Raw genomic sequence first — 23,462 nt, 5'->3', positions numbered from 1 at the left:
GGGACAAAGTCTTAAAGGGACAAAGTGATAAAGGGTCAAATTGTTAAAGTGATAAAGGGTCAAAGTGATAAAGGGACAAAGTGATAAAGGGTCAAAGTGTTAAAGGGACAAAGTGTTAAAGGGTCAAAGTGATAAAGGGTCAAATTGTTAAAGTGATAAAGGGTCAAAGTGTTAAAGGGTCAAAGTGTTAAAGGGACAAAGTGATAAAGGGTCAAATTGTTAAAGTGATAAAGGGTCAAAGTGATAAAGGGACAAAGTGTTAAAGGGACAAAGTGTTAAAGGGACAAAGTGTTAAAGGGACAAAGTGATAAAGGGACAAAGTGATAAAGGGACAAAGTGTTAAAGGGTCAAAGTGATAAAGGGTCAAAGTGTTAAAGGGTCAAAGTGTTAAAGGGACAAAGTGTTAAAGGGACAAAGTGATAAAGGGACAAAGTGATAAAGGGACAAAGTGTTAAAGGGACAAAGTCATAAAGGGACAAAGTGATAAAGGGACAAAGTGATAAAGGGACAAAGTGATAAAGGGACAAAGTGTTAAAGGGACAAAGTGATAAAGGGTCAAAGTGATAAAGGGTCAAAGTGTTAAAGGGACAAAGTGATAAAGGGTCAAATTGTTAAAGTGATAAAGGGTCAAAGTGATAAAGGGTCAAAGAGTAAAAGGGAAAAAGTGATAAAGGGTCAAATTGTTAAAGTGATAAAGGGTCAAAGTGATAAAGGGACAAAGTGATAAAGGGTCAGATTGTTAAAGTGATAAAGGGACAAAGTGTTAAAGGGACAAAGTGATAAAGGGACAAAGTGTTAAAGGGACAAAGTGATAAAGTGATAAAGGGTCAAAGTGATAAAGGGACAAAGTGTTAAAGGGACAAAGTGTTAAAGGGACAAAGTGTTAAAGGGACAAAGTGATAAAGGGACAAAGTGTTAAAGGGACAAAGTGTTAAAGGGACAAAGTGTTAAAGGGACAAAGTGATAAAGGGTCAAAGTGATAAAGGGACAAAGTGATAAAGGGACAAAGTGTTAAAGGGTCAAAGGGATAAAGGGTCAAAGTGTTAAAGGGTCAAAGTGTTAAAGGGACAAAGTGATAAAGGGACAAAGTGTTAAAGGGACAAAGTGATAAAGGGTCAAAGTGATAAAGGGTCAAAGTGTTAAAGGGACAAAGTGATAAAGTGATAAAGGGTCAAAGTGATAAAGGGACAAAGTGTTAAAGGGACAAAGTGTTAAAGGGACAAAGTGATAAAGGGACAAAGTGTTAAAGGGACAAAGTGTTAAAGGGACAAAGTGTTAAAGGGACAAAGTGATAAAGGGACAAAGTGATAAAGGGACAAAGTGTTAAAGGGACAAAGTGATAAAGGGTCAAAGTGTTAAAGGGACAAAGTGTTAAAGGGACAAAGTGATAAAGGGTCAAAGTGATAAAGGGACAAAGTGATAAAGGGTCAAAGTGTTAAAGGGACAAAGTGTTAAAGGGACAAAGTGATAAAGGGTCAAAGTGTTAAAGTGATAAAGGGTCAAAGTGATAAAGGGACAAAGTGTTAAAGGGTCAAAGTGTTAAAGGGACAAAGTGATAAAGGGACAAAGTGATCAAGGGTCAAAGTGATAAAGGGATAAAGGGTCAAATTGTTAAAGGGACAAAGTGATAAAGGGACAAAGTGATAAAGGGTCAAAGTGATAAAGGGACAAAGTGATAAAGGGACAAAGTGATAAAGGGTCAAAGTGATAAAGGGACAAAGTGATGAAGGGTCAAAGTGATAAAGGGTCAAAGTGATGAAGGGTCAAAGTGATAAAGGGTCAAATTGTTAAAGTGATAAAGGGTCAAAGTGTTAAAGGGTCGAAAAGTAGATAAAAGGGGTATGAGAGATTGTGTTTCTGGATAATTGGACTTATTGGGGGCATGTATACATGAACCAGTATTGGGCCATGGATGTATCCCTGTGGTACATGTTGTGGGCTTCAAATAAAGGACCGTTTCTTGCAGAGAGGGGTGAGATAGCAAACCGATTAAAAACTGGCACAGCTGAAGAAGGGAAAGATTCTCAGTCAGTGTGGAAGAGTCTGGAGAGTTTCAAATGAACCAGGGGTCTGTTGCAGAGATCGGAGAAGTATTTTGTCGTTGCTGCTTTAACTGAGTCAGAGAATTTTTTAACCGGTTGTTCGAGATGTGGCGTTTGCTTTTTTTCCGTTTTCTTTCTCTCTTCCTACAGCTTCATCAAAGAGGAGCACTGGGTTTATGAGGTTTGTGCAGGAGGACACAGGAAATAACGGGTTTGCAGGGTAGGGGGGCAGTGGTCTTTGTGCATTCTGTGTTCATACTGGTCGCTCCTCTCGTCCGTCCGAGAGCAGTCGAGTCAAACGCTACTTCCCGGCTGGCATCAATCTTTGTACCACAATGCATGATGGGATAAGGCATAGATATTGAACATTGGTTGTACACTACTTTTCACAATACATTGTGGGATACACTGAGTGACCAGAGAAAGAAACTGAAGACCAAAGGAACGCCTTCAGACTTTGTTCTCTGTGTCTCTGCAGGTTTTCTCGTATGTGGCGACTCTGCTCTACTTCATCCACACCATCCTGTCTGCCATACGATGGAAGTCTTTCTAGAAGCTTCTGAGCAGATCTGCATTCGGAGCGACATCTCTCCGGAGGGGACGAGAGGAACGTGAGGATCAGCATCAGAGTGTCCAATCACAGAACAGACCAATCAGAGACACTTTCTCATTAAAACATCTGTAAATAATTAAAGCTTCATAAGTCAAATCTCCTCCCCTTTACGTCTTCACTCACTCGATGACACTTCCTAGTTTATAAACGTGGCTACTTCCTGTTTCTCTGCACTGATTTGAAAATGATTCTGAAATATATATATAAAATGAAAAGATTATATTTCAGAGATCACAAGACATTTTTAATCAAAGTCTTTGAAACTTCTGGTTTAAAATTCTTTTTTTTTTTAAACTTCTGAATTCTCTGAAAAAATAACAGGACATTTAAAAAAATGTTTTTTTACAAAGACGTGTAAATCAGTGAACTTCTAGTGATGAAAGATACAACAGAACACTCAAAGTACTTGGTCTTTTTCAAATCTCTCATGTTCAAAATCCAAAACAAAAAACACCAACCAGAATTTACATTTTTAAATAACTGGTCTCATATCAGGCAAACCGAGTGTGGGGAGGGGGGGGTCGCCTTAAAGCCGCCTACCTTCTCTGGTCCAAACAAATCCAGCAGAATCTAAAGTTAGAAGGAGGACATACTGGCTGCTGCATTGTTGTCAGAGAAGCCAGCACTTCAACATAGCATGTTTCCTTAAAGGGGCTATATGTAACGTTCACTGCGTTTGTAGTGACACCACAGGCCGTTAGGCGAACTGCACCAGGAACCTGTTGCTCTCTCTCCCTTGCCTGCTCGCTCGCGTGCTCGTACGTACACAGACGAGCATCATCATCGGCCGAGAAACACTGGATATTTACCGGCATAATGTTTACAGAGGAAGTAAGTGGTCTGTGAAGGAGTCTGTGTTGTGTTTGAGGCCGGTCGTTTATTTGTACTAACAGATTCCATATTAGATTCATAGTCTCAGCAGGCGCTACTGTTGATCTCTGTGAGAAAGGTCCTGACACACCAAGGTAGTCTAACCTAGTCTTTGTGATGTGTCCGGCTCCGTCGCTACCCGTTGGCCCCAGTTGGCCTTTTTTTGGGCCAATGCACATGTTGAATCTCTGTGAGCCGTCATCGGCGTGGTTGGGGGTAGGAATCTCTCTGATTGGCTGTTCAGCTCAACGAAACAGGAGAGCCAGTGCACGAGAAGAAATATGGAAGCGCCTCTTCTATTTTTGTTCCACGAATAAAAGATTAAGGGCTGACAATGCCAGCGCCATTTTCACCTTTTTATCAGACATTATTCTCCATTAGAAGTTTATTACGAGTGTTGAGCGACAGCCGTGAGAAAATTCTCGTATCATAACAACGGTTTATTTATCTGCGTTCTTCCTCGTCCTCTTCAGGTTTCACCTTTTGGAATGACGATTACAGACTACTGCCCCCTGCTGGCATGGAGAGGTATTGACTCTCACACATGTGCAGAACGTACGTGGTAGTTGGCTGTCGGCTGTAGTCTTTGCGATGTGTTCAAGTGAAACTTTTTGGTCGAGACAAAAGGCTTTGTGCTCCGACACCACAGGTGGCCTTCGTCGCCACTAGTTCTTTCCGTCTGCTTGATGTGTCAGGGCCTTTAGCGGAGCGGAGTGAGGAGGACGTTGAGAACGCATAACGTCACTTCCTGCAGCTGTGACGGAAAAACTGACCCGAGTAAAAATGTTATACAGAAAACACAGATAGACAGTGAACATCTTCTTTTTCACATCAGTTAACCGTTCGCTTATTAATGGGCGATAGAAAATGACTTATACATGTAAAAAGTTACATATAGAACCTTAAATGTCTGATCATATAGTACGCTCTACACAGCTCACTGATTGGACCTTTGAGTCCCTGATTGTGGTGAAACTAGAACACACAGGAACACTTTCTGAAATCAGTGTTCTGGTTTCAGTAAGATCAACAAATCATCAGCAGGAAAAACAAAATCCACCATAATAACATCAGTGATGATCTGGCGATGATTTCTATCTCTCTGTGAACAGAAATCTGATGTGTCACAAAGACAGCGTTTGAATTTTCTGACTTCCTTGAATGCATCAGAAATGATCAGTCTGACCTCCATTAAACAAACAAACATTTTAGTTTTCTACTTCTCTGACAGACAAAGTTTGAATTGTCTTCATCATGATGTTCTTCAAACGTCTGCTGCAGCAAGTCACCAGCTCTGACAACAAAAAGATGAACATGAGACTTTGATGGAGGATGGTAGGGAGTAAATACAGGACACACACAAACAGGACATACACACACACACACACACACACACACACACACACACACACACACACACACACACACACACACACACACACACACACACACACACACAGAATGTTTTATTGATGAAAGAGGCAAAAGGTGATAATAGTGGAACATCTCCATGAAACTGAAGAAGATCCCAGGCTACAGCACGTCGCCATGACAACCTTCAACACACACACACACACACACACACACACACACACACACACACACTCTGTCCCTTTCAAAATAAGACAAAACATGTCTTTTTTGTTTTTTGCTTTTACTTTCTTTACCAGACTTTCAAAATAAGAGTGAACTTATTACAAGGCGCCCTTACCACTAAGTTAGTGGTAAGGCTTCCCTTCAGATCCTCTGCTGGATTTCATCTGTTTGACTTTAGTTTTAGTTTTTTTAAATGTCGCTCCTCAATAAAATGATTCTGATTCTGATCACAAAGGTTTTCTGAAGAATCAAATCTCAGATCTTCTTTAGTTTTTTATTTTGCTGTTTTCTCGATGAGCTCAGGATGTAAACATCAGTAAACAGTTTTTATTATTATTCTCAACAAAGGCGTGTTGTGATGATAGTCAGGACAGTTACATGTCATACTGCAGAGTGAGCAGCAGGGGGCAGCACCAGCACACAGATACTCTGACTGATGGACGATGTTTTTACAAGATTCAAGATGGACATCAAACGTATGAAAAAAAATCCTTCAGGACGAGTTTTCACGTCAACATTATTATTATTTATAATAAATCAAAATGACTTAAAGATACCAGCTGTCATGTCTTCGTATAAAGTGTATCAAAGTGAATTCATCATGGACGGAGATGTCAAAAGTATTGACATTCATTACTCAGGTAGAAGTATAGATACGAGGGTTTAAAAAGACTTCTGTTTAAGTATCAACTCAAGCTGTTTACTCAAAGTGTAAACGTTCTGGTTTCAAAACTACTTCAAGTATAAAAGTTAAAGTAATGTGAGGGGACAAAAGCTTAGGCTGCGCCACAAGGGCCTATAGTGCACTACCCCACCTCCCCCCCTTTTCTAAAGGCCATAATGACTTTAATGTTATATTAAAATGTTAATGTTGAAACATTTGGGATGCACCTGTTTCAGGTTCATTTATGCCCATTGAAAATGAACTTTAGTACAAACACATTAAAGAACCATGTATGTACTGAGCACTAACATGTGTTTCATGGAGAGGAAGATATGATGACTCGTGTCCTATAAGTATTGTAACGGTGCAAAAAGTCTTCAGAGGCATGTTATCAACAGTCTTTATTGGAATGTAAATGAACATCCAAGCTGCAGGAATCTGTGAGGGCAACGAATGTAAGATAACAAAACTGGACCCAGGGCAGGATTAGTAACAATTACCCTTGTATGGTCGAATTCACTCTATCCAGATGGCCCGATTTAGATGGATAGGTTTTTTTTGTTGTGTGTGTTTTTTTGAACGATGACAAGCCGAAATGAAAACAAGCCGAAATGAAAACAAGCCGAAATGAAAACAAGCCGAAATGAAATGGGAGTAATGAGTTTTAAAATGTAAGAAGTAGAACTAAAAAGTCGGCTGAAAAATAATTACTCCAGTGAAGTATAGATAACCAAAATGTCTACTTCAGTGAGGTAAGACACCTCTGATCATGGAGATACATTCACAGATATTTGAATCCCTGAATCAATATTTTCAAAATAAAAATAAAAATAAAAGCATGGTTTTTAGATTCGTCATGACTAATAATGTTTATTTATTTTCTGTATATGAACTCCCTGATGACGTCACCGGATCCAATGTGGTGAAAAACGTCTGTTGTGTTAAAGTGACGGTTTAATCTTGAACAGTATGACGTCATTCATCTTAAAATAAAGACTTTCTTCTTTAAATTCCAGTTTTAAAAAGTTTCTGTCTCCGTTTCCGTTATCCTGCTGCTGTGGGTCACATGACTCCTCGTGCTGCCTTCAGGGTCTACGAGTAAAGTCAGAAAAAAGATACACAAACCGACCGCAGTTTATTCATCTAAATATGATTTAAAAAGAAGTTAACTTTTAAAAACCATAAAACAAAGCGATATCATGACCCAAAGACCCGGATGACATCCCATTATTAAACATTAAGCAGATCATTCTTTCTCTGTTATTGACTAAAACACTCCATAAAATGTTGAACATGAATTAACTATTTTATATTATATTTGTTTATAAATCACTGTTATTAGAATAACAATATAAATATAAAAAAAAAAACAAATAATGAAATTAAAAATCATCAGACCTTTTCTTTTTTAACTTGAGTTTTATTATTTTTTCTTTGCAAAGATAAAATGGATAAAACAGACAAACAAGTTTCCATACACGACTCACGTTGGGTTCAGAGTTCTTCATCCAGGTGTTTCAGCGCTGTCACATTCAGTCTGTTGAACTCTCACAACATGTGTCTCCATAACTCAGCCCACTTTCTCAAAGTAGAGAATCCTGGTGATGCTTTTTATTTTCTCACCAGATATTCAGAGTTAACGTTTAAACTGAACATTTTGTTATTGTCTTCTCTTCCTCCATCATCCTCCATCAGCTGCTCTATAAATGTCTGTTTTTAACTCTTTAAAGTTCTTTGAGCGACTTACCCGAACGTCTTACTTGTTTGCACTGCTTTACTGATATTTAGGACTGCTCACGTCACTGTCTCTGTATTTTCCCACTCTACCTACAGCCCGGGAACGCCTCCTGAGCTGTGGTTTATGAGTGGAGGACAAACAGCCGCTCGGAGCATTAGAGAGGAGGACGGGCAGATGGAGGTCTGCAGGAAGGAGAACATGTGATGTGGCTCCTCACACACACAGGACGCGTACACACACACAGGACGCGTACACACACACTCCTCTGCAGCGGGAAAACACGAAGTTTTTACACAAAGAAAATAGCAAAAGTTTGAGATGTCGGAGCCCCAGCAGAAGATTTCTGATGAGAAATCAGGAAAAGGAGGAGCAGCTCCAACCGGAGGGAATCCTGACAAGAGTAAAGAGGTGAGACACAGACGTGTGTGTGTGTGTGTGTGTGTGTGTGTGTGTGTGTGTGTGTGTGTGTGTGTGTGTGTGTGTGTGTGTGTGTGTGTGTGTGTGTGTGTGTGTGTGTGTGTGTGTGTGTGTGTGTGTGTGTGTGTGTGTGTGTGACAGGACGTTGTAGACCTCATGTGGCTGCTGCAGTAAACTTGTGGACTCTTGTCCTCTTTTAAAGACATGCTGAGTGAGAGAAGCTTCTCTTCTCTCACTCAGCGACCCTAATCTGGTCCGCTGGCCTTGTGTTGAACCCCCAGAGGATTCACTCTTCACAACTCAACTTTCAAACTAGAGGTGGGCGATATGGGAAAAATATCATATCACGATATTTGGGGGGAAAAATCCCGATCATGATTTTTTTCATAATGTTCTTTAGACAGATTTGTAAGTTACTGACCAGTTCAACCAAACTTATTTACCTGTATAATGTTTTTAAATGCACAAAAACTGAGCTGACAAGTTTAATCTATTTGAAAAACATCTTTGTAGGAGGTCTGGAGGTCTCACCCAGAACATCTCTAGCAACAGAAATGTCTTTCACTCAATTTGATCAATATTTATGAACAATTTGAAGGTTTTCTTCACCACTTTGAAATGATGATTTAGTTATGTGTCCTCTTTTTATGTTCATCGGGAACATTTTCACGCAGTGATACATTCATTTAAAAACATGTAGACTTTGAGTTCTTGTGTTTCTGTTCTATTTTAGCCCTGCAGAGTTCCTCCAGCTGGAGCTTCATACAGGCTCTGCAGCCTTTGTTGTTTTTATGACATCATTGGACTAACTTTAGTTTAGTTTATATATAATCAAACATAATACAGAATGTGTTCATTCTGTGACACATGATCAAAGTAAGTTTTACTGACAGAAGTTTAATTCATAGAGGGGGTGGGACATTGTTGATTGACAGTCACCATGGTCACTCACGCTCACCTGCCTGCTGCTTTGTAACGTCGTTTAGTGTAAGTTCAGTTATCACAACAGGTGAGCTTCAGGTGGAGAAGCTTGATAAGTAACTTTTAAAAACTGAGAGAGAGCAGAAAACACCGACAGCAACATTTTAAACACCGGGGTTATATCTCCCCTCACTGTCTGTCTGAGCTCCTCTCTGTCTGACTCTGACTGTTAACGTCTCTCCGTGTCGCTATCTGAGATGTAAGCTAATCTTAACTGTGCAAACTATAAAGATAAGTTAACTGTTGCTCACAGCGTGTCGGTTTGGATATCAGAACAGTTACATATAACCGGGATGGAGTTGTTTTTGCGGACTTTACTTTTAAGTTTCGTTTTCGTTTTCACTGCTGCGGAGCAAAAAAGGGGGAGACGCATCTGTGTCGGAGCCTGCAGTTATCAGGCCTGCTCGTGGTACCTACGGTCTCTAAATGTACTATGGGAGGTAGAGCCTTCAGTTATCAGGCCTGTTCGTGGTACCTACAGTCTCTAAATGTACTATGGGAGGTAGAGCCTTCAGTTATCAGGCCTGTTCGTGGTACAGTCTCTAAATGTACTACGGGAGGTAGAGCCTTCAGTTATTAGGCCTGCTCATGGTACCTACGGTCTCTAAATGTACTATGGGAGGTAGAGCCTTCAGTTATCAGGCCTGTTCGTGGTACAGTCTCTAAATGTACTATGGGAGTTAGAGCCTTCAGTTATCAGGCCTGCTCGTGGTACAGTCTCTAAATGTACTACGGGAGGTGGAGCCTTCAGTTATCAGGTCTGCTCGTGGTACCTACGGTTTCTAAATGTACTACGGGAGGTAGAGCCTTCAGTTATCAGGCCTGTTCGTGGTACAGTCTCTAAATGTACTACGGGAGGTAGAGCCTTCAGTTATCAGGTCTGCTCGTGGTACCTACGGTTTCTAAATGTACTACGGGAGGTAGAGCCTTCAGTTATCAGGCCTGTTCGTGGTACAGTCTCTAAATGTACTACGGGAGGTAGAGCCTTCAGTTATCAGGCCTGCTCGTGGTACCTACGGTCTCTAAATGTACTATGGGAGGTAGAGCCTTCAGTTATCAGGCCTGTTCGTGGTACAGTCTCTAAATGTACTACGGGAGGTAGAGCCTTCAGTTATCAGGCCTGCTCGTGGTACAGTCTCTAAATGTACTACGGGAGGTGGAGCCTTCAGTTATCAGGTCTGCTCGTGGTACAGTCTCTAAATGTACTATGGGAGTTAGAGCCTTCAGTTATCAGGTCTGTTCGTGGTACAGTCTCTAAATGTACTACGGGAGGTAGAGCCTTCAGTTATCAGGCCTGCTCGTGGTACAGTCTCTAAATGTACTACGGGAGGTGGAGCCTTCAGTTATCAGGCCTGCTCGTGGTACCTACGGTCTCTAAATGTACTACGGGAGGTAGAGCCTTCAGTTATCAGGCCTGTTCGTGGTACAGTCTCTAAATGTACTACGGGAGGTAGAGCCTTCAGTTATTAGGCCTGCTCGTGGTACCTACGGTCTCTAAATGTACTATGGGAGGTAGAGCCTTCAGTTATCAGGCCTGTTCGTGGTACAGTCTCTAAATTTACTACGGGAGGTAGAGCCTTCAGTTATCAGGCCTGTTCGTGGTACAGTCTCTAAATGTACTACGGGAGGTAGAGCCTTCAGTTATCAGGCCTGCTCGTGGTACAGTCTCTAAATGTACTACGGGAGGTGGAGCCTTCAGTTATCAGGTCTGCTCGTGGTACAGTCTCTAAATGTACTATGGGAGTTAGAGCCTTCAGTTATCAGGTCTGTTCGTGGTACAGTCTCTAAATGTACTACGGGAGGTAGAGCCTTCAGTTATCAGGCCTGCTCGTGGTACAGTCTCTAAATGTACTACGGGAGGTAGAGCCTTCAGTTATCAGGCCTGTTCGTGGTACAGTCTCTAAATGTACTACGGGAGGTAGAGCCTTCAGTTATTAGGCCTGCTCGTGGTACCTACGGTCTCTAAATGTACTATGGGAGGTAGAGCCTTCAGTTATCAGGCCTGTTCGTGGTACAGTCTCTAAATTTACTACGGGAGGTAGAGCCTTCAGTTATCAGGCCTGCTCGTGGTACAGTCTCTAAATGTACTACGGGAGGTGGAGCCTTCAGTTATCAGGTCTGCTCGTGGTACAGTCTCTAAATGTACTATGGGAGTTAGAGCCTTCAGTTATCAGGCCTGCTCGTGGTACAGTCTCTAAATGTACTACGGGAGGTAGAGCCTTCATTTATCAGGCCTGCTCGTGGTACCTACGGTCTCTAAATGTACTACGGGAGGTAGAGCCTTCAGTTATCAGGCCTGTTCGTGGTACCTACAGTCTCTAAATGTACTACGGGAGGTAGAGCCTTCAGTTATCAGGGCTGCTCGTGGTACCTACAGTCTCTAAATGTACTATGGGAGGTAGAGCCTTCAGTCATGAGGCCTGCTCGTTGTACAGTCTCTAAATGTACTATGGGAGGTAGAGCCTTCAGTTATCAGGCCTGTTCGTGGTACCTACGGTTTCTAAATGTATTATGGGAGGTAGAGCCTTCAGTTATCAGGCCTGCTCATGGTACCTACAGTCTCTAAATGTACTACGGGAGATAGAGCCTTCAGTTATCAGGCCTGCTCTTGGTACCTACAGTCTCTAAATGTACTACGGGAGGTAGAGCCTTCAGTTATCAGGCCTGCTTGTGGTACAGTCTCTAAATGTATTATGGGAGGAAGAGCCTTCAGTTATCAGTCCTGCTCGTGGTACCTACAGTCTCTAAATGTACTATGGGAGGTAGAGCCTTCAGTTATCAGTCCTGCTCGTGGTACCTACAGTCTCTAAATGTACTATGGGAGGTAGAGCCTTCAGTTATCAGGCCTGCTCGTGGTACAGTCTCTAAATGTATTATGGGAGGAAGAGCCTTCAGTTATCAGTCCTGCTCGTGGTACCTACAGTCTCTAAATGTACTATGGGAGGTAGAGCCTTCAGTTATCTGGCTCCTCTCCTCCGGAATCGTCTTCCAGCCGGGGTCCGGGAGGCAGACACAGTCTGTATTTTTAAGAATAGACTTAAAACATCAGTCACTAACCACCTACTTTCCTGGGAGCTCCTGAGTTCTCTTAGGCTCCTCAAGATCGTTGTTTTTGACGGCCTGCCAGAACAATGAAATCGATACATTCTTTGTTATTTTAACGTGCGACGCAGAGACCACTGACAGGCTAACGAAAAGTCGCTAACGTAAAGTGCTATTTAGAGCTCTCCTTCCTTTCTGGACAATGAACAATGTGTCCACTAGAGGGCACTCATATATGTTTATATTTAATGTCACATGCTGCTATAGGCTTAGACTACTGGGGGAACTGACACCTTGAGCTTCTCTCTTTCTCTCTCTCTCTCTCTCTCTCTCTCTCTCTCTCTCTCTCTGTGCATATACAGTACAGTGATGGACCTTTGATGACTTGTGATGACCTTTGATGACCTTTGATGACTTGTGATGACTTGTGATGACCTCAAAGTCAAGGTTACTTTATTCGTCTCCCTAGGGAGAAATTTGTCTAGGATGCTGGGAAATTGCTGCATGGACAATACATTGAAAACAACATAAAAACAGTAATTATAAATGAGCAAAAAAAAACAACATTTAACTTCTCCGTGCTACAGTACACACACACTCACTCCTACAGTCACAGGCGCATGCACATGCACACTGTGCACATGTACACATGCCACTCCAGACAGTTTCATATATACATACATGTCTACAGTTATCGGTACATTGGGGGCCTCCTGGTTTTCCGTTCCTCCACCATTTTTTGCTCATTAATGAGCTTAACCTTTGATGACTTGTGATGTCTTGTGATGACCTTTGATGACTTGTGATGACCTTTGATGACTTGTGATGACCTTTGATGTCTTGTGATGACCTTTGATGACTTGTGATGACCTTTGATGACTTGTGATGACCTTTGATGACTTGTGATGACCTTTGATGATTTGTGATGACCTTTGATGTCTTGTGATGACCTTTGATGACTTGTGATGTCTTGTGATGACCTTTGATGACTTGTGATGACCTTTGATGACTTGTGATGACCTTTGATGACCTTTGATGACTTGTGATGACCTTTGATGACTTGTGATGACCTTTGATGATTTGTGATGACCTTTGATGACTTGTGATGACCTTTGATGTCTTGTGATGACCTTTGATGTCTTGTGATGACCTTGGATGACTTGTGATGACCTTTGATGTCTTGTGATGACTTGTGATGACCTTTGATGTCTTGTGATGACCTTTGATGATTTGTGATGACCTTTGATGTCTTGTGATGACCTTTGATGACTTGTGATGACCTTTGATGATTTGTGATGACCTTTGATGTCTTGTGATGACCTTTGATGTCTTGTGATGACCTTGGATGACTTGTGATGACCTTGGATGACTTGTGATGACTTGTGATGACCTTTGATGTCTTGTGATGACCTTTGATGACTTGTGATGACTTGTGATGACCTTGGATGACTTGTGATGACCTTTGATGTCTTGTGATGACTTGTGATGACCTTTGATGACTTGTGATGACCTTTGATATCTTGTGATGACTTGTGATGACCTTTGATGACTTGTGATGACTTGTGATGACCTTGGATGACTTGTGATGACCTTTGATGACTTGTGATGACCTTTGATGTCTTGTGATGACTTGTGATGACCTTTGATGACTTGTGATGACTTGTGATGACCTTTGATGTCTTGTGATGACCTTTGATGTCTTGTGATGACCTTTGATGACTTGTGATGACCTTTGATGTCTTGTGATGACCTTTGATGACTTGTGATGACCTTTGATGACTTGTGATGACTTGTGATGACCTTTGATGACTTGTGATGACCTTTGATGACTTGTGATGACCTTTGATGTCTTGTGATGACCTTTGATGACTTGTGATGACCTTTGATGACTTGTGATGACCTTTGATGTCTTGTGATGACATTTGATGTCTTGTGATGACCTTTGATGTCTTGTGATGACCTCTGATGTCTTGTGATGACCTTTGATGACTTGTGATGACCTTTGATGACTTGTGATGACCTTTGATGTCTTGTGATGACATTTGATGTCTTGTGATGACCTTTGATGACTTGTGATGACCTTTGATGACTTGTGATGACCTCTGATGTCTTGTGATGACCTTTGATGTCTTGTGATGACCTTTGATGACTTGTGATGACCTGTGATGACCTTTGATGACTTGTGATGACCTTTGATGTCTTGTGATGACATTTGATGTCTTGTGATGACCTTTGATGACTTGTGATGACCTTTGATGTCTTGTGATGACCTGTGATGACCTTTGATGACTTGTGATGACCTTGGATGACTTGTGATGACCTTTGATGTCTTGTGATGACCTGTGATGACCTTTGATGTCTTGTGATGACCTGTGATGACCTTTGATGACTTGTGATGACCTGTGATGACCTTTGATGACTTGTGATGACCTTTGATGTCTTGTGATGACATTTGATGTCTTGTGATGACCTTTGATGACTTGTGATGACCTGTGATGACCTTTGATGACTTGTGATGACCTTTGATGTCTTGTGATGACATTTGATGTCTTGTGATGACCTTTGATGACTTGTGATGACCTTTGATGTCTTGTGATGACCTGTGATGACCTTTGATGACTTGTGATGACCTTTGATGTCTTGTGATGACCTTTGATGACTTGTGATGACCTGTGATGACCTTTGATGACTTGTGATGACCTTGGATGACTTGTGATGACCTTTGATGTCTTGTGATGACCTGTGATGACCTTTGATGACTTGTGATGACTTTTGATGTCTTGTGATGACCTTTGATGACTTGTGATGACCTTTGATGTCTTGTGATGACCTTTGATGACTTGTGATGACCTTTGATGACTTGTGATGACCTCTGATGGTTCCGTTTGATATTTTAATGATTTAAAGTTTTCTCAGTGACGTGTTCAGGGTTGAAGTTTTTGTTTAGTGACTTTAAAAGACGTAACGGTTTGTAGTCGTGCTGCGTGTTCTCGTTTATTTCAAATCATAAATGTTTTTTTGTTTTTGTGAAATGTTTTTGTGTTTTGCAGACGACTCGCTCCGACATGTTTCAGGGATCTAAAGGAAACGTTTTTGTGTTTCAGGATTTCGACCTGGCCTCGGTCTACGTGTCAGACGCTCAGTTCAACAGGAACATCTTCTTTGACACGTCGCCTCAGGCTGTCAGGTGACCACTTCCTGTTCAAACACTGAGCCAATCACAGATCAGAAGCCTCTAGAACCTCGTATGTTCAGGTTTCGCTCTACAGACTTCTGATCTAAACACACCTTTTTAACTTCTACTCTCTTAACCCTAACCCACCTGTAGACCCCCCAGGTCCTCTGATGGGACCCCCCCCAGGTCCTCTGATGGGGGACGACTTGTTGTCTTTGAGTCAGACTGTAAAGTAAAGGTGACCATGAATCAGTGGCTCCGCCTCTTTGGGCCGCTGCTCCGTGATGTAGTTCTGTTCTCTGTTCTTCTTTTATGGTTTTATTGTTGTTACATTTTATGAAGCATGGTGCTTCACTAAATAAACCCCAATCACTAAGTAAGCCCCGCCCCATCCACATGGTGACACGGTTTCTATGTTCAGCCCCTTTTAGTTCTCAGTTTTTTATTAAAGAGTAACTAAATCCTAAAACCACTTTTTTTCAACTATAAACCTCGACATTTGAGTACAAAGTGTGTTAGAAATGTGCATAGTGTCTGCCCTCCCGTTTGAAAAAGTCTAACGACTGTGTGGAATACAGTACTACATCACCAAACCTATAACCTATAAACCTATGAGCCTCTCGCACACACCTGCCGAACACACACACTCGCCTTGTTCTCTCTTTCCTCACTCGCTCCCCCCACCCACACACATGTGCACTGAGCCATTTACAGACAGACATACCCTGCTCGTATAACCATGGTTATTTGTTTCCGTGGCACACGTGCCATTGCTGCTTACGGAGTCGTCGCTCATGGCTAAATAACCTAGCTAAACCTACCGGTACTGTTTTTATTTGTGTGTGTGGGGCAAACTTTGTATCATGTTGCGGCTGATAACGGCGCAAAGGAGTGAGTGGGCGAGTTTACCCCCCTGCCCCCCTCCCTCTCTTAGTTGATACATTGTGCGTGTGTGTTTTCAGGTTGTATCTCCTCTACAATCATTGGGTTCTTCAGGTTCTCCTCTTCTTCTTCATTCTGGTCGATCTGTCCCTCGCCATCTTCGAGGAGCCGGCCGTCGTTCCTCTGCCTCTCTGGGTAAAATGGCCGCAGCTGTCATATTCTCAAACGCTGTTTTTCTGTTGCTATGTGAAGGAATAAACTGTCTACGTTAAATCTTGAAAAAAAAATGTCTACAAGCAGCGTACGATGCTAAGTGCTAACTGTTTCAAGTCACACAAGAAAGCGAGTGAATCCAGTTTAGTCCTGTTTAATCCACTTTAATCCAGTTTGGTCCTGTTTAATCCAGTTTAGTCCTGTTTAATACAGTTTAATCCTGTTTAGTCTAGTTTAGTCCTGTTTAATCCAGTTTAGTCCTGTTTGGTCCTGTTTAATCCAGTTTAGTCCTGTTTAATCCAGTTTAGTCCTGTTTGGTCCTGTTTAGTCCTGTTTAATCCAGTTTAGTCCTGTTTAATCCACTTTAATCCAGTTTAGTCTAGTTTAGTCCTGTTTAATCCAGTTTAGTCCTGTTTAATCCAGTTTAGTCCTGTTTAATCCAGTTTAGTCCTGTTTGGTCCTGTTTAGTCCTGTTTAATCCAGTTTAGTCCTGTTTAATCTACTTTAATCCAGTTTAGTCTAGTTTAGTCCTGTTTAATCCAGTTTAGTCTAGTTTAGTCCTGTTTAATCCAGTTTAGTCCTGTTTAATCCAGTTTAGTCCTGTTTGGTCCTGTTTAGTCCTGTTTAATCCAGTTTAGTCCTGTTTAATACAGTTTAATCCAGTTTAGTCCTGTTTAGTCCAGTTTAATCCAATTTAGTCCTGTTTAATCCAGTTTAGTCCTGTTTGGTCCTGTTTAGTCCTGTTTAATCCAGTTTAGTCCTGTTTAATCCACTTTAATCCAGTTTAGTCTAGTTTAGTCCTGTTTAATCCAGTTTAGTCCTGTTTAATACAGTTTAATCCAGTTTAGTCCTGTTTAGTCCAGTTTAATCCAATTTAGTCCTGTTTAATCCAAATCCAGGGACCAACAGTCCCCCTAACAGCGTGTGTTGTATTTGGTGTGTTCAGGTGACCATGTTGGTCGAGCTGCTCTGTCTGCTCGCCTTCACCGTCCGACTCGTTCACTACGCCAAAGTGATCCCCCGAGACAAGTTCTGGAAAGACCCCAAAAACATCTGCATCATTGCTATCCTCATGGTAGGAGGGGCTTATTCATTTTTCACAGCATAGTGGGAAGAGCTTATTCATTTTCACAGCATGGTGGGAGGGGCTTATTCATTTTTCACAGCATGGTGGGAGGGGCTTATTCATTTTTCACAGCATGGTGGGAAGAGCTTATTCATTTTCACAGCATGGTGGGAGGGGCTTATTCATTTTTCACAGCATGGTGGGAGGGGCTTATTCATTTTTCACAGCATGGTGGGAGGGGCTTATTCATTTTTCACAGCATGGTGGGAAGAGCTTATTCATTTTCACAGCATGGTGGGAGGGGCTTATTCATTTTTCACAGCATGGTGGGAGGGGCTTATTAATTTCACAGCATGGTGGGAGGGGCTTATTCATTTTTCACAGCATGGTGGGAAGAGCTTATTCATTTTCACAGCATGGTGGGAGGGGCTTATTCATTTTTTACAGCATGGTGGGAGGGGCTTATTAATTTCACAGCATGGTGGGAGGGGCTTATCCATTTTTCACAGCATGGTGGGAAGAGCTTATTCATTTTCACAGCATGGTGGGAGGGGCTTATTCATTTTTCACAGCATGGTGGGAGGGGCTTATTAATTTTCACAGCATGGTGGGAGGGGCTTATTCATGTATTCAACACTTGTGTGCTCTCTGGTGTGAACGGGCCTTCATGCTGGTGGCGTTGATCCAGTATAGATGTGAGCCGACATCTACTCTCTAGAGAATGGATTTCAATTCAGTAAATAATGATAATAACTAGGGCTGGGCACGTTAACACGTTATTTTTGCGGGTGCTGCCGTGAGCCCCTCCCCCTTCCAAAAGTACTCAAGCTGTCAGTCTAGGCTCGCGCAGCAGACCCAGCTGCAGTCAGAGAGCAGAGAGGAGACCCACACCACTCTGCGTCCAGACTGCAACGAATGCAATAAGCATTAGTTTTGTATTTATTTGCTTTGATTACATTGTTTAAGTTGAGAAGTACAATAAAAGTGCGCTATACACTACTTTTTAATTAATTATTGGATTTTGCGTATAACAATGCGATTAATCGTGATTAATCACAGAAACTCATGCGATTAACGCGATTAAAACTTTTAATCGTTGCCCAGCCCTAATGATAACCCTAACCCCCCGACGTTTCCTGGTGACGGTTGGTGACTTGTCTAAACTCAGTTCACTTCCTGGTTTTTGGACTCTGTTTGCTGATTTGACTTCCTGTCAGAGAGCTGCTCACTCAGAATGTGCTGAGGAGACTTTCTGCTGTTGTTGAGAAACAACCTTTAGTCGGACATGTCGCCTCGTCAGCACGTTTACAGCAGGAACACTTCCTGGTGACTGACAGACTGAGGCGACCAATCAGCTCAGTATACATGAAAGAATATGATGAAATCTTTCATTATGACAGACAGAGCATGAGATCAGGTTGTTAGAATAAAGTTGATGAAATGTGAAGATGTTTCCCGTCAGGATCTCAGCGAACAGGAAACTTCATGAGATAATGAATAACCACAGGAAGGTCGTTTTGTGCAGACGAGAGATGTGCATGATGAGTCAACTAACAATTCAACATCGTCACCGTCACTAGTTGATACCAGAATGAAAACTTCAGATTTGTATTGATGACGGTCCACCATGGGTTAAACGTTGTGTCTAAGCTGTAATACAGCTGCCTGCCACTAGACGGGGCTGTAACTCGTGTTAATCTTTCTACTGCCTGGATGTAAACGGGCACAGTGGATGGATGGATCTCGTAGAGGCAGGGCAGGTAAACCGACCTCTGACCCCCAGAAGGAGAAACTTGTGACCACATCAACACAATAACGCTAACGCTAACATGAGAGGACTGAAGGCTAATGGAGCTAGCTCTGCTATGGTTAATCACACTTGTTTACCTGCAGAGTAATAATGTTCTTAACTGTTGGATGTCGTGTTCAGTTTTTAATGTAAGCGTTTTGATGATTCTTCGACTGGTTTGAATTTAAACTTCTGTTTACAAATCATTCATCAGACGCTTTTTTTCCAAAGCGACGAACATCAGAGAGTACCAACAACACAAGCGAGCATCTCTAGACTGTAAATAAGTGGGCGGGGCCACCATGACACTTAATGAGTGGCTGACTATCATCTGAAACCTTCAGCTTGGCTGCTGCCATCTTGGATTTTGGAGGAAGTAGTGACCATATTTAGAGCTTTTAGAAAATGAGTGAAGCTAGCTGGTTAGCAGGGTGCACTGTGATGTTAATTAGCTAACATTGGCAACACGTTTGTGCAACGTAAACAGTGTGCAATTCCTAGTAATGGGTGCCGAGGATTTCCAGTTGTGTTGCCGTGGTGACGAACATGCCTTAAACGTCACTAACTCAATATTTATCCTTTTTCCTTTTTAAAACCTTTGAACTTAATTAAAACAGAATTTAAATGTTTTTTTTGTCTTCCAGCTTACTCTGGTCGACATCATCATCTACGGAGCGCTGAAAGCTGCTAGCTGTTACGGTGTCCGCTGGTCCAGAGTCCTGCGCCCGCTGCTATTGGTCAACGTCACAGAGGGGCGGCAGGTAACGACCACCTGTCTCACCTGTCTCACATGTCTTACCTGCCTGAGGCTGCAGTCAAGTTTACCTTCTTTTATTTTTTTATGAGTCCCATAAGGGTGTGCGTGCGTGCGTGCGTGCGTGCGTGCGTGCGTGCGTGCGTGCGTGCGTGCGTGCGTGCGTGCGTGCGTGCGTGCGTCCTCAGGGAGGATGACCAGCTTCAGACCCTTCTCAATCTCTGTCTCTGTTGTTTGTGTTCAGCTCCGCAGAGCGTTCAGAAGCATCCGGAACGCTCTGCCTCAGATCTTCTACGTCTTCCTGCTCTTCATGTTCAGCGTCCTCATCTTCTCCCTCATGGCGCTCAAACTGCTCGGAAAACGGTGAGAACACGTTTACAGTCTAACCTTTCTGTACTCGAAAGGTACGCAGTTTGTCTTCCTTCACTCTGACGTCTGCAGCGGGTAAACAGGCTGTAACGTCTGCAGCCGGTAAACAGACTGTAATGTCTGCGGGTAAACAGACTGTAACGTCTGCAGCAGGTAAACAGACTGTAACGTCTGCAGGTAAACAGACTGTAACGTCTGCAGCAGGTAAACAGACTGTAACGTCTGCAGGTAAACAGACTGTAACGTCTGCAGGTAAACAGACTGTAACGTCTGCAGGTAAACAGACTGCAGCAGGTAAACAGACTGTAACGTCTGCAGGTAAACAGACTGCAGCAGGTAAACAGGCTGTAATGTCTGCAGCAGGTAAACAGGCTGTAACGTCTGCAGATAAACAGACTGTAACGTCTGCAGGTAAACAGACTGCAGCAGGTAAACAGACTGTAACGTCTGCAGGTAAACAGACTGCAGCAGGTAAACAGACTGTAACGTCTGCAGGTAAACAGACTGTAACGTCTGCAGGTAAACATACTGTAACGTCTGCAGGTAAACAGACTGTAACGTCTGCAGGTAAACAGACTGCAGCAGGTAAACAGACTGTAACGTCTGCAGGTAAACAGACTGTAACGTCTGCAGGTAAACAGACTGCAGCAGGTAAACAGACTGTAACGTCTGCAGGTAAACAGATTGCAGCAGGTAAACAGACTGTAACGTCTGCAGGTAAACAGACTGCAGCAGGTAAACAGACTGTAACGTCTGCAGGTAAACAGACTGCAGCAGGTAAACAGGCTGTAATGTCTGCAGCAGGTAAACAGGCTGTAACGTCTGCAGGTAAACAGACTGCAGCAGGTAAACAGGCTGTAACGTCTGCAGCAGACTGTAATGTCTGCAGCAGGTAAATGGACTGTAACGTCTGCAGGTAAACAGACTGTAACGTCTGCAGGTAAACGGACTGTAATGTCTGCAGCAGGTAAACAGGCTGTAACGTCTGCAGCAGGTAAACAGGCGGTAACGTCTGCAGCAGGTAAACAGACTGTAACGTCTGCAGGTAAACAGACTGCAGCAGGTAAACAGACTGTAACGTCTGCAGGTAAACAGACTGCAGCAGGTAAACAGGCTGTAATGTCTGCAGCAGGTAAACAGGCTGTAACGTCTGCAGGTAAACAGACTGTAACGTCTGCAGGTAAACAGACTGCAGCAGGTAAACAGACTGTAACGTCTGCAGGTAAACAGACTGTAACGTCTGCAGGTAAACAGACTGTAACGTCTGCAGGTAAACAGACTGCAGCAGGTAAACAGACTGTAACGTCTGCAGGTAAACAGACTGTAACGTCTGCAGGTAAACAGACTGCAGCAGGTAAACAGACTGTAACGTCTGCAGGTAAACAGACTGCAGCAGGTAAACAGACTGTAACGTCTGCAGGTAAACAGACTGCAGCAGGTAAACAGACTGTAACGTCTGCAGGTAAACAGACTGCAGCAGGTAAACAGGCTGTAATGTCTGCAGCAGGTAAACAGGCTGTAACGTCTGCAGGTAAACAGACTGCAGCAGGTAAACAGGCTGTAACGTCTGCAGCAGACTGTAATGTCTGCAGCAGGTAAATGGACTGTAACGTCTGCAGGTAAACAGACTGTAACGTCTGCAGGTAAACGGACTGTAATGTCTGCAGCAGGTAAACAGGCTGTAACGTCTGCAGCAGGTAAACAGACTGTAACGTCTGCAGCGGGTAAACAGGCTGTAACGTCTGCAGCGGGTAAACAGACTGTAACGTCTGCAGCGGGTAAACAGGCTGTAACGTCTGCAGCGGGTAAACAGGCTGTAACGTCTGCAGCGGGTAAACAGACTGTAACATCTGCAGCGAGTAAACAGGCTGTAACGTCTGCAGGTAAACAGACTGTAACGTCTGCAGGTAAACAGACTGCAGCAGGTAAACAGACTGTAACGTCTGCAGGTAAACAGACTACAGCAGGTAAACGGGCTGTAATGTCTGCAGCAGGTAAACAGGCTGTAAGGTCTGCAGCAGACTGTAATGTCTGCAGCAGGTAAACAGACTGTAATGTCTGCAGGTAAACAGACTGTAATGTCTGCAGCAGGTAAACAGACTGTAATGTCTGCAGGTAAACAGACTGTAGCGTCTGCAGCAGGTAAACAGACTGTAACGTCTGCAGGTAAACAGACTGTAGCGTCTGCAGCAGGTAAACAGACTGTAACGTCTGGAGGCTGAGGACACGGACATTGATGATGAGTTAGAGTTTAACTTGGGTAAACAGTGTTTGATAAGTGTGTGTGTGTGTGTGTGTTTATTTAACATGTCTTCTTAGAGGTCTGAAGACGACAGACGGAGCTCCATACTTCACTAACTACATGGAGATCGTCTTTGACCTTTACGTCCTCGTCACAACGGCCAACAGTCCTGACGTCATGTAAGACCTTTTATTCTGAAAAACATGTCTTTGATGTATTTTCAGATCATTTTGTTTCTGAAAAAGCAGAGAAGAATGACGCTGTCTTCACAGATTGGAGACGTCTGAAGTTTAATGACCCTTTCTTCGAAGAATTAATATTTTAGTCTGTATTTGACCGCCTGTCTGTTTTTACGTCTCAGACTTCACACCTGGTTTCATGGTCCACTTTTGAGCAGAGTCAGAAATGTTGATTATTGATATCTCTTCTCATTGGCAGGATGCCAGCGTACAACGCCAGCTACTTCTATGCTATCTTCTTCATCCTTTACATCCTCATCAACACCTACATCTTCATGTCCGTGTTCCTCGCCGTTGTCTACAACAACTACAAGAAGTACCTGAAGGTACCACAGTCTGACACAGACACACACACACAGACACACACACACAAGCCTAGACGGCTGGGAGGGAGGAAGTTGTTGTTAAAAATGATAAATATATTGATATATTCAGAGTGTATTTGAATGTAACTTTCTCCCCAACATAAAGCTGTATTCACACACACAGACTAAATGTCCTCTCACCTACAATTCTACAATTCACTTAGCAGACGCTTTTATCCAAAGCAACATACATCAGAGAGTAAGAACAACACAAGCAAGGATCTAGAAAAAAGGGAACAATGTGAGTAAGAGCAAACGATCAGCTTTGAGTCCGATTGGACACACAGGTGCTGACAGGAAGTGACCAGAGGCAAAGCACAACATTGAGGGCAGTTCTTGAGAGCTCTAATCAGTATAGAAACCATCTTATAAGTCATCGTTATCAAACAAAAACAATCGTCATTA

General features: G+C 42.7%; 2 protein-coding genes across 4 annotated transcripts in view; both read left to right on the top strand.

The window, feature by feature from the left end:
* The window catches only part of LOC136180955 (myelin and lymphocyte protein-like), a 150,750-nt gene extending 144,001 nt beyond the window's left edge, over positions 1-6,749 (top strand). Inside the window, exon 4 of the mRNA XM_065960824.1 lies at positions 2,521-6,749. Within this exon, the coding sequence (XP_065816896.1) occupies positions 2,521-2,595 (75 nt within the window). The 3' untranslated portion in view covers positions 2,596-6,749. The remainder of the gene's footprint in view (positions 1-2,520) is intronic.
* Positions 6,750-7,661: 912 nt separating this feature from the next.
* The window catches only part of tpcn3 (two pore segment channel 3), a 32,162-nt gene continuing 16,361 nt past the window's right edge, over positions 7,662-23,462 (top strand). Inside the window, exons 1-8 of one of the 3 annotated variants that reach the window (XM_020659286.3) lie at positions 7,662-7,931; positions 15,068-15,150; positions 16,101-16,215; positions 17,180-17,308; positions 19,733-19,849; positions 20,087-20,205; positions 22,531-22,632; positions 22,892-23,018. In XM_020659286.3, coding sequence (XP_020514942.1) covers positions 7,842-7,931; positions 15,068-15,150; positions 16,101-16,215; positions 17,180-17,308; positions 19,733-19,849; positions 20,087-20,205; positions 22,531-22,632; positions 22,892-23,018 — 882 coding nt within the window. In that variant the 5' untranslated portion in view covers positions 7,662-7,841. Of the gene's footprint in view, positions 7,932-15,067; positions 15,151-15,215; positions 15,962-16,100; positions 16,216-17,179; positions 17,309-19,732; positions 19,850-20,086; positions 20,206-22,530; positions 22,633-22,891; positions 23,019-23,462 lie in introns of those variants that run through there. The other 2 variants (XM_020659287.3, XM_020659288.3) reach the window with 2 other exon arrangements.

This window comes from Labrus bergylta, chromosome 1 (assembly GCF_963930695.1).
Source record: "Labrus bergylta chromosome 1, fLabBer1.1, whole genome shotgun sequence".
Classification (NCBI taxonomy): domain Eukaryota; kingdom Metazoa; phylum Chordata; class Actinopteri; order Labriformes; family Labridae; genus Labrus; species Labrus bergylta.
Note: the sequence above shows the minus strand (reverse complement) of the source record. Positions and strands in the feature narration are given on the sequence as shown.